A 10,005-nucleotide genomic window follows, 5' to 3' on the forward strand; every position below is an offset into this window, starting at 1 on the left:
TCTTCTTGGTGCCCTTAACCATGGCACCGAAGTCGATGGGCGAGGCAGGCTCGATGCTGTACTTGCTGTACACAGCTCTCGCCGACACCCTCACTGGGATGGTGGCAACGGTCTCGCCTCCTTGACCCGATTTGAGATCAATGACCTGCAACCAGAGGAGGGGCTGGTAAACACAGCAGAGAGGCCAGCCTCTACCCCTGTCCCCTGACCCCACCCCAGGTCTCCATCAGCTCACCCTCTCTTTTTAAAGGCCTCTTCCAGAGCCAGATTTCCAGTTCTTTTACAAAACCTCCCAAATGGTTTTGGAAGTCTTTGTTTGTTTATGTAAAAGAGAGGATGCCCCAACTAAAGCCTTCTTTGTCAAAGACACCTCTCCTGCTTATGCTCCCAAGACACACTGTGCTAACACAGCCGGGCCCAGGCAGCTCACCTGGCAGAGCAGGATGGGTTTGCTCTCGAGAAACACTTCAGTCGTGGGGTGGAAGAGGACCTCAACTTTCACAGGTGGCTGGGAGGCTTTCAGCACAGCCCTCTGCGGCCGGACAGTGAAGGGAGATTCCAAGTCACCCCTCTTGGCACTTCCAGTGGTCAGCTTGAAACTGTGGAGAAAGGGAAAGAATGAAGACCTCTGCAGTTGAAAGTACAGGTGCCACCAGCACAGCCAGCACTTTGCATAGGACCAGAAAAAAAAAGAAAAGGGAGCAGCACGGGAACAGGTTCTAGCCATGGACAGAGGGAGAACGCAGGCCTGGGAGCCTGAGGAAAAGCTCAGCACCAGGCAGCTGGACTCACCTGTACTCAATGTCATATAAGCCTTTGTTCTGCAGACTCAGGACGTGCTTCTTATTATCCAGGACATTAATGGTTCCAAATTCCAAGCTGCCATCTGGACCTGTAGAAAACCCACAGAGTGAGGTAAGAAATGGTGAATATTTGTGAGCTGCTGCAGAGCACACTCGGTCACAAGCTACATAGTTGGAGTTCTTGGATGTCCCTTCTCAGAAGTGTTCTCTAGCTACTTGGTTGCCTTTTCTCTTCTTACTCCAAGAATCTGCAGGGTAGAAGCCAAGGAACTTGGTTTCCATTTCCTTGCTTCCAAGCACAAATCCATCTACTTTATGTGCTGTTCTGAGCCAACTGCCTGTACAGATGACTTGTTTCAAAGCACCAAATGCAATCTGCACATGAAGCTGCACATTTCAAAGTTCAGAAGGGAGAGACTCAAGTCTGTTGGTGCCCTGACAGTGCTTTACTTCACACAGCTTGCAAGGTATGTGCTTTACATATCTGTGCCACCCTTGCCTGTCACGCCATCCCTTCCCAAGGGCTTTGGTTGCCCACCTGACAAGGTAGTAAAATGCACACGGACTGGGTTGTCTGGGAGGCATCCACTGACCTTCAGGCATGTCGATGCTCAGATTAACATCGTAGACCTCCACAGAGACTTTGATGGTTTCAGCGTGAACAATGCCCAGGATGTTTTCTGTATCTGAAACCTGAGGCAGCAAGAAACAAACACTGCTTAGACCATTCTTTTGGAAGACAGCCTCTAAGTCCTTGTCTCTGCCAGTTGCTTCCCCCATGGCCTCCCTGGCTTGACAAGTGTTTGTGGACTCTCAAGCTTTCCTAACCTGTCCATCTCACAGGCTGCCCCGGCGGGATTCTGCTGCAGTAAGAAATCTTATCAGCCCAATTCTGCACTCCCACAGCAGGGAATGGTGCTGCTAAAGCACCCTTGAGAGGGCCAGGGATGTAAACACAACCACAAGAAATGTGAGGTGTCCCAGAGCAGGTGGCATTGACAATTAATGCCCTCCTCTTCAATCACCTCGCATCCTTACTGAAATGCAGCCTCTAAACCACAGGGAAAAAAATCCCAGAAAGGGTCCAGAGAGAATGTTGGTCTGTACAACCAAACAACAGCCTTCAAGCATGCACAGAAGCAAGGTGGCTGTGGTACAGGCTCCGGATGCAGAGCCTGGGTACCTGGCCAACCCAGCACAGAGGTAGAAGTTGGGGCCACAGCACCCCCGTGTCTGTCAGGTGCAGCTCTTCCTGACTCTATCCCTAAGAGCACATGGCTACTTGCTCTGCCCTGCTCTGCCAGGAAGGTGCAAATCCCTCTCACCTCCAGTCGGATCATCTTATTCGTGATGCCAATCTTCTCGGCCTTGAAATTCAGCTTCACCTCAAAGTCTGTGCGGGGCCCAACGATGCCCCTGCCTTGTGATACAGAGAAGTCATCGCCAAGGTCATGCAGTCCACTGAGATGCCATGCCATGGGCAGTGGGCTGTCGTTTCTCAGGACCAGGGTCTGGGTGTCAGTCCTGCAGAGACAGGAAGACNGGCCAACCCAGCACAGAGGTAGAAGTTGGGGCCACAGCACCCCCGTGTCTGTCAGGTGCAGCTCTTCCTGACTCTATCCCTAAGAGCACATGGCTGCTTGCTCTGCCCTGCTCTGCCAGGAAGGCGCAAATCCCTCTCACCTCCAGTCGGATCATCTTATTCATGATGCCAATCTTCTCGGCCTTGAAATTCAGCTTCACCTCGAAGTCTCTGCGGGGGCCAACGATGCCCCTGCCTTGTGATACAGAGAAGTCATCGCCAAGGTCATGCAGTCCACTGAGATGCCATGCCATGGGCAGTGGGCTGTCGTTTTTCAGGACCAGGGTCTGGGTGTGAGCCCTGCAGAGACAGGAAGACGCTCAGCATCAGTGCTCAGTGGTCACACTAGCCTGGCCATTGAATGCAGCTCGAAGCAGCTCCATCTGAGCCTCTGGAACCAGAGTCAAACCTATTCTCTTTGTCACAAGCCTTGGAGTGCCCTCAGCCGTGGGATGACTGACCTGTGCAGAAGCAGCTTGTTGAAACGCAGCTCCTGGGGGCTGACCCCCAGTTTCACTTGCACCCCTTGGCAGCACAGTTGGAAGACCACTGGCTCCGGGTTGTCCCTGATGCAGCAGACGAGACTGTCTTCCAGGAGGCCAGTGGAAGTAGGGTACGCCCAAATACTCAGCTTCTGAACCCGTCCCCACAAACAGAAATACAAAGAGCCCTCTGTGAGCAGGAGGAACAGCACTTCTACAGTGCCTGCCCTACCTGCTCACCTCCTACCTTCTTCTCTTTGGGTTGCAGCCTCATGCTGGGAGGGTCCAAAAGGAATGTCTCTCCTTTACTGTCGTTCTCAAAGGAGAAATGCACCTCTGCCTCCATGGGGAAGTCGTTGAGGATGGTTAACTTTTCGCTGTTACCGGGGCAGTTTTGTGCCTTGTACCTGTCCACAGAAGGGGAAAAGGCTGCAGAGGAGACTGCTGCCCTCATCACACACCGAGGAAAGCACCGTGTGCCAGCAGCAGGAGGTGGCACTGGAAGACCATGGTCTAACAAACAGGTGAAGAAAAAGGATCCCTGGAGATCCCCTCCCGACATCTCAGTCTGTACAGGCAGCACACAGGGATGCTCACTTGGGAGCAGGGAGCACATACCACTCTCTTGACTTCCCACAAAGCAGCGGTCCAAAGTGGAACTGCTTTGTGCTCATGACATACTCCTTGAAGATGATGTCCTCCTTCTCCTTGCTCTTCCTCCAGTGAGGAAACACCAGCCTGGGCAGAGAAAAAATGGAGAATGAGGAGCTCTGAGATGCTGCAAGTAAGAAATCTAGTCAAAAAGCCATCACCCTTATCGGTGGCTGAGGTACCAGTTCAGCCTCCCAGTTCCCAGCAGAGGAAGGGATGCTGGGTGACTCAGGCAGCACCATCTGCCCCAGCCAGAAGGTCACAAGGGGCAGCCCTGGCTCCGAGGTCGGGGGGAGCAGTATGGGATGCTCCTGTGGCCCAGCCTTACCGTGGGTTCTGGCTGATGCTGGGGTACAGGGCAGTGGCACTGCAGGGCAACTGGTACAGGCGCTTTGACCCCAGGATCTCAAAGTTCATCATCTGGTCAAACTGCCCTGGCACTGTGGTGCTGAAGTGGATCTTCAGTTCCACCTCACTGTGGGCAGGAACAATCCACCGGAACCTTCTCAGCCTGGCAGTTAAAAAGGAAGCTTCAGACATTGCTAAGGGGCAAACGAGACAAGGAGGAGGGCTGTGCACTCGCCATCCCATGGAGGCACTGGCAGAGGGTCGCTGTGGAGCTGAGGACGATGGACCTTGTTTGGCAAGATGAGCATGAAGCACAGGCATCACCTCCTGCCTTGCAGCTCACCTGGCAGGTCTCTCGAGGGTTGAGTCACTCTGCAGTTGGCTTTTCTTTGACTCAGGTAAACTTCTGGGTGTTTCTGGGGAGTGATCACGGAGACTTTTTGGGCTCTGGGGGGTGTTTTGCTTTTCCTTGCTAGACTTGTGTCTGCTCGTGGCTTTCCCCTCCTTCAAGTGGTCCTGTGCCTCTGCCTCTGGGGCCTTGGCATAAAGGGAGAGAGAAAGGGAGAGACACCCCCCCACCTGGAAAGCAGAATGGGGTTTGTTAGCCAACAGGAGAGAGAATAAATAATCACCACTGCCCATGGACTTGGTCTTCCTTATTGGCCTTTGTGTTGCCTCGGACACCCCTCCTTACCCAGGACCCTCTCCCCACCGAGGACTCTCTCATCAAGGCAAGTTGATGGGTTTAAGTGATTTTTTTTCCTGTTGTCTAACAGAACTGCTCTATGTCTCCAGCAGAGCTGTCTCTTTTCCCTCATCGCTGGTGGAAAGGATGCCTGCAGACATGGGGCCCCATCACATCTTCACTGCCCCTCCACGGTGACCCTTTTCGATCCAACCTGTCCCCTGCGCTGGCACCTTCACTGAAGGCACAAAAGGAATACCCACCACATCATCTTCTGCAGCAGCACCTTCAGGTTCAACAAGGATGAAGTGTCTGAGGTCTTGTGCTGCTGTGGAGACTCTGTCCTCCTCTGGGTAGGGGACCACGGAGAAAAGACAGCCAGGGGGAATGGGAGGTCCCAGTCCCAGAGAGTGCAGGATCTAAAACCAAAGAGAAAAGCCTGTTTATACTCCTGTCACCTTCATCCTCACACTCCTTCCCTAAAGGCCCTGAGCTTTTGGCAGTGGAGTTTTTGATTTATATGGAGTACAAGTGCTTTTTTATGCCCAGTGGGTTAGCAGGCTCCAGAGCAGAGGTAGGACCTACAGTGGGACCAAGAGAGAGACCTCTCCCAAGTGACTCAGCTGAAGAGAACAATGCCTGGGAGCTGCCCTGCCCTGGGACCGTTTTTAATGATTTCCAGACTGAGAAACTCTCTGAATAGATGGGATGCTTGGACACAGAGCACTCCCACTTTCCACACATCTGAGGGAGGCTGAGAACCTCCCCATCCACAGAGATACTGCGGAGCTATTGTGGAACATCATCAGTGGCCTCGACAAGGCTCTGTGTTGTTATCACCTGGGGGACACACTGTTCCAGGGCCCCAGACCATGGCAAGTTCAGCATCTGAGCCTTGCAGGCTTTACCTGCTTTGCTGGTGGCAGCTTCTTGCTCTTCAGGATCCTCCTAAACACCTTTTCACGACGCGTGATGTGGAAGTCCAAGCAGGGCACTCCGGCATCCTGGCTTCCGACTGAGCCTTCTGCAACTTCCCCGTCCCACTGAAGACTCTTGTGGCTGCCATGTTTTTCTAGAGGCTTCTTCTCTGCCTTCTCCGGAGACTTACTGCTCTTCTTCTCATCTTTGTGTTTAGGAGAAGACTGGGACTTGTCTGGCACTTGGTTCATGATACCCTGAACCCTGTCCCAGGATGACAGAATATGTCTGATCCTCTTCTGTGAAGACTCATAGATGTTAAACCTCAGGTCCAAGATCCTCTCATGCTTACTCGGGACCTCTGAGATTTTGGTTTCTTGCTGCTGTTGTTTTGCTGCTGTTGTTTTGCTCTTCATCCGGACCTCTGGGCTTTTGGTTTCCTGCTGCTGCTCTTTTGCAGGTAGCTTAAACTTCACCGAGCAGCCATTCTTCTTCTTCTGCAGCTTATCTTGCTTCTTTGAGTCTCGTGACAACATCTTTTTGCTTTCCTCACGCTCTCGAGCCAGCCACTCCAGCTCCCTTCTGCAAGCCAAAGAGAAAACACCCCCAAGAGTCACCACCAGAAACCTGCGCTCACTGTAATCCCAGCTGGCTCTGCCCTTCACTCTTTTGACCCTGAGGCCAGGCAGAACTGTTAGACCATCACTGTGGACCTTCCTCAACCCAGAAAGCTTGGGAACATCCCAAGTGAGGAAGGGTGGGAGGCAACCTCCTGGGCCAAACCTAAGCCCTGCCATCATAATGCATCAACTATGCAACTTCTCCCCTGAGGTCCACCCGGACACCTCCAGCACGCTGCCAAAGGCTGATCCACCATCTCTCTGCAGTGATGACTGAAGCCCTCCCTCTCTTGGTTTCCCAGTTTAGACCTGCCCATAAATTGCTAACACCTATTTATCCCTCCTCCAATGCTTACTTGGCTCCTTCAGCCCCCTTCTCCCTGGGCAGAGCCTGCTCATTAATGAGAATAATCATAGCAATCAGAAAGCAAAGGCTGCAGAAAGTCCCCTCCTGCAAATCAGGCTCTGAACCACCAGGTTTCCTGCTGGAATACAACTGTGACCAGGGCACACTTGTGCTGTCTGTCCTGGGAACCGATTTGAAGCAGTCCTGGCCATCTCCTCCCAGTGCAACAAACATCAGCCTGGGCTGAGAGAAGTGCTGAAACACATGCTTGCTTTAAGCAGCTTCCCCTCCCAGCTCCACACTCTTCCTGTGCGTCCTCCTGAGCTGGGCTGCCTTGCTGGGCCAGAGCTTCTCCCGGGTTCACCTGCTGCTGCAGCTGAAGGGCAGCCTAAGCTTTTATGGATGGTGTTCCACCCTAAGGAAAGCCCTGGCAGATCAGCATTGCAAGGACTTCATCTATAGCAGGACCAGGGTGAAAGCAAGCCAGCACAGCTGTGTCCCACACCAGCCCACACCACAATCCTGCTGGTTTGGTGAAGAAGAAGGATGATGAAGAAGATGAGAATCAACATCACACACTTTGAGACACTTCTGTGGGCAGTGGCAAGGCAAGCCCAGAGCTCAGCTCCCCGCAAGCCATGTCTAAGCCAGAGGGCTCACAGCTAAAATGGAGAGAAGACGTTCTCATCTCAACAGAGGAAGGTCCTTCCTCTCTTGGGAACCGGGGACCTGGACCTGGCCATCCTTGTGCTGCTTCTGGCCTTTGCTCTTGAACCCCTCTGAGCTCAACCAAGGTCCTTGGAGCAGAGAAACCCTCCAGGGACACTACTCTGAGGAGTAACCCAGAGGAGGTTTACTTACCTCTCATTCCACTCACGCTTGATTTGTTCAATTTTGTAATCAAGCAGAGCTTTCTGCTTCTCAGGGAGGGCTTCGTACTCATCCACATCCACATCCCAGAGACGTTCTTCCTCTCTCCGGGCAGCTTCTTCCTTCTCCCATGCTTCAGCACAGACCACAAGAGAAGCCATCAGTGACTGTAAGCAGAGCTTGGGGCTCTGGGTCAGCTATGAGGATTCACAGCTCTTTCCTGACCCAGCCTCTCACCCTGCCAGGAGACACTGCGGAGCTCACATCCCTGCTCCAGAATTCAGACAGCCCCCCAAACTGTGGCCTGGCTCAGGTGCACCATGGCTGTGGACAGCTGGCTGAGGGTTAGTCACTGAGCCACGCCAGCTTGCACTTGCACCCAAGCTTTAATGACTGAGATTAAGGTGAGTCTTACAGCCTCAGCTCTGCTGTATTTAAAGAAGCTGTGAGCTGAGTGCTGGCTATACTGAGGCAGAAGGTGGAAGGATCAATAAAAAGATTTCTTACAAGCTCTGCTGCAAACCCAGATACACACAGCTAAGGTTGAGGGCTTGAGAGACATTTGAGACGGATGGAGATATTTCACCTTTCTGCTGTTTTTTAGCTGCCCTCCTCTCTCTTGCAGCTATCTGCCTGCCTTTCCAAAACTCAGAATCCTGGAAGATGTTCACAACATGGATATGAGGGCGATTGCTGACAGCTTTGAGCACGCACAGGAGAGAAGATGCCAGGCTGCTCGCAAAGAGGGTCTCCAGGCCATCAAACACTACTCCCTTGTAGCAGTCACTCAGCTGCCAGGAGAGACAAACAGGAACAGCGAGTCAGCCATCGCACACGCTGGGCTCACAGCTGGTCAGTAAATGCAGATGTCTCAGGACACCAGCCACTGGCATTCCAAGTGCATTAGCTACAACCAGCTTGGATCTTGCACTACACTCTGTCAACTTAGGGCATCTGCAGCTTCCCCCAAGGATCCCTGCATGCAGCACAGGATCCTCCAGCAGCAGGCATAGACCTCCTCCTCCTCTCTGAGCTGTCTCTCACTGCCTGTCTCTCTGGCACAGGAACATCTCCGTTTCCCCCACGCCACGTACCTGCAGCCGTTCAGAGATGATTTCCACCAGCAATTCCTCGGGCAGCACACAGCTCCAAAACTTCCTCTTTTTCTCCTTTCTCCCTGTCCTGGTGAGGATGGTCAGTTGCTGTGGCGCAGGAGCGGTGGCGCAGGAAACGGCTGCCATCTGCAATGTGGAGCATGGTAAGGAAAATAAACCCCTGCAGAAAGCCCTGGACAGTTCCCACGGCTAGGTTCGGATCTGGGCTTCCTCACTAGTAGAGACGAGGGCAACCCTGGCAGCTGCAGGGGACAACCCTGGAGGGCCCGTCCCTTGGCCAGCAGAGACCCAAGCTTGCAAGCTCCCGGCACAGCCTCCCACAGCTTTGCTCGCCGCCTGCAGTCAAGTTAGCCAGGAATACACTTTGCCCACAAACCATTAAGAAACAATGGTGCTTTTCTGCCAGAGCACATTCCCGTCCCAGCTGGCTCTTGGCACTGTAGACCCTGCACCAGGCCCTTGGCGACATGGAGCCTCCACTGTAAGCAGCCCCTTCCCATCTCAAAGGCAACAGGAAGGTCCCAGCGCAGATCATGTTTCACCTTGGAGGTCACTGAAAATCTTGCCTGGGGTTTGTCGGATGCCATATCCTTGGTTGCTGAAGCACTCTGGGGTCCAGCACTGAAAGTCTTCTGGTTGGCTTTGTCCGCAGGGCTGGGCTCAGTTTTCTTGGCCTGAGCACCCTTTTTACCTGTAGAGGAGACAGATGTATCAGCAGGGCTGTGAGAAGCAAGCAGGTACCTTCCACCCCAATGGGCACAGCCTTGCCCCCCTGGAAGGGACATGGCACTTGTCCCCCAGCCTGCTGGGCACTAGCAGCACTGCTTCCCAGAAGCAGCTCCTTCCCTGCTTATCAGCAGGATAAAGCACGCCGGCCCACACTGGATTTTAAAGCCAGCTCTAGGCCCCTCCTAACAAACGTGCACGCAGGTGACACTGCTAGCACAGTAGCTCTCCTACGGATCAAGCCAAAGATTCATCCTCCAGGACCATTGTTTCCATGCCTTGTACCCATCCTGCATTTTCACATGGAGACTGTAACATGCAGCCCAGCCTCAGTTGCATCACCCATCTCTGCTGGAGCTAAATCCTCCGTGTGGGAAAACCCCAGTTGGGCTCCAGACCCTTCTTCCTTCCACCAGCTCTGAACCCAACCAGGTTCAAAGCAAAGCAATGCAAAACTTCTCCCCACACTGAGCAGGTCTGGCCTAACCCTGCAGAGCTCAGGGCACCAACTGCCCAGCAAAGTTTCATAAAAGTCTCCAGTCTAATCTGGAGAACAGCACAGTGTGCACAAGCTGTGTGACCCGACAGTGGGCATAGGAAAAATCTCTGGAGAAAAGAGCTTATCTGCAGCACGTCTCTCATTGGAAACTCCTCTAGGAGGTTATTCTTCCCTTCCTCTCACATTTGCAAAGCCACACTCAGTTGTCTTGTGCTTAATGAGCCACTTCAGAGGGCTTTTTCCTTGTGAAGGTGACAATGGTTCTGCCTGCTGCCCATGAGGAGCAAGCTGGACTCAACTTTGAGGAAATATAAAAAATTCAGAGAAAGAGACAGGTGTGCTTCACCACCCCTAGAAAAA

At 53.0% G+C, this 10,005-nt stretch overlaps 1 protein-coding gene across 1 annotated transcript in view; it reads right to left on the reverse strand.

Moving 5' to 3' along the window:
• The window catches only part of LOC108638975 (hydrocephalus-inducing protein-like), a 62,586-nt gene that overhangs the window by 9,948 nt on the left and 42,633 nt on the right, over nt 1-10,005 (reverse strand). The window contains exons 31-47 of the mRNA XM_029958175.1: nt 9,432-9,436; nt 8,987-9,111; nt 8,400-8,546; nt 7,892-8,096; nt 7,297-7,423; nt 5,460-6,051; nt 4,815-4,970; nt 4,210-4,403; nt 3,847-4,029; nt 3,486-3,605; nt 3,115-3,274; nt 2,847-3,019; nt 2,129-2,327; nt 1,397-1,496; nt 793-892; nt 431-599; nt 2-145 (exon numbers count right to left, since the gene is read on the reverse strand). Of these exons, the coding sequence (XP_029814035.1) occupies nt 2-145; nt 431-599; nt 793-892; nt 1,397-1,496; nt 2,129-2,327; nt 2,847-3,019; nt 3,115-3,274; nt 3,486-3,605; nt 3,847-4,029; nt 4,210-4,403; nt 4,815-4,970; nt 5,460-6,051; nt 7,297-7,423; nt 7,892-8,096; nt 8,400-8,546; nt 8,987-9,111; nt 9,432-9,436 (2,899 nt within the window). The remainder of the gene's footprint in view (nt 1; nt 146-430; nt 600-792; nt 893-1,396; nt 1,497-2,128; nt 2,328-2,846; nt 3,020-3,114; nt 3,275-3,485; nt 3,606-3,846; nt 4,030-4,209; nt 4,404-4,814; nt 4,971-5,459; nt 6,052-7,296; nt 7,424-7,891; nt 8,097-8,399; nt 8,547-8,986; nt 9,112-9,431; nt 9,437-10,005) is intronic.

This window comes from Manacus vitellinus, unplaced genomic scaffold (assembly GCF_001715985.3).
Source record: "Manacus vitellinus isolate BGI_N305 unplaced genomic scaffold, ASM171598v3 scaffold_146_pilon, whole genome shotgun sequence".
Classification (NCBI taxonomy): Eukaryota; Metazoa; Chordata; class Aves; order Passeriformes; family Pipridae; genus Manacus; species Manacus vitellinus.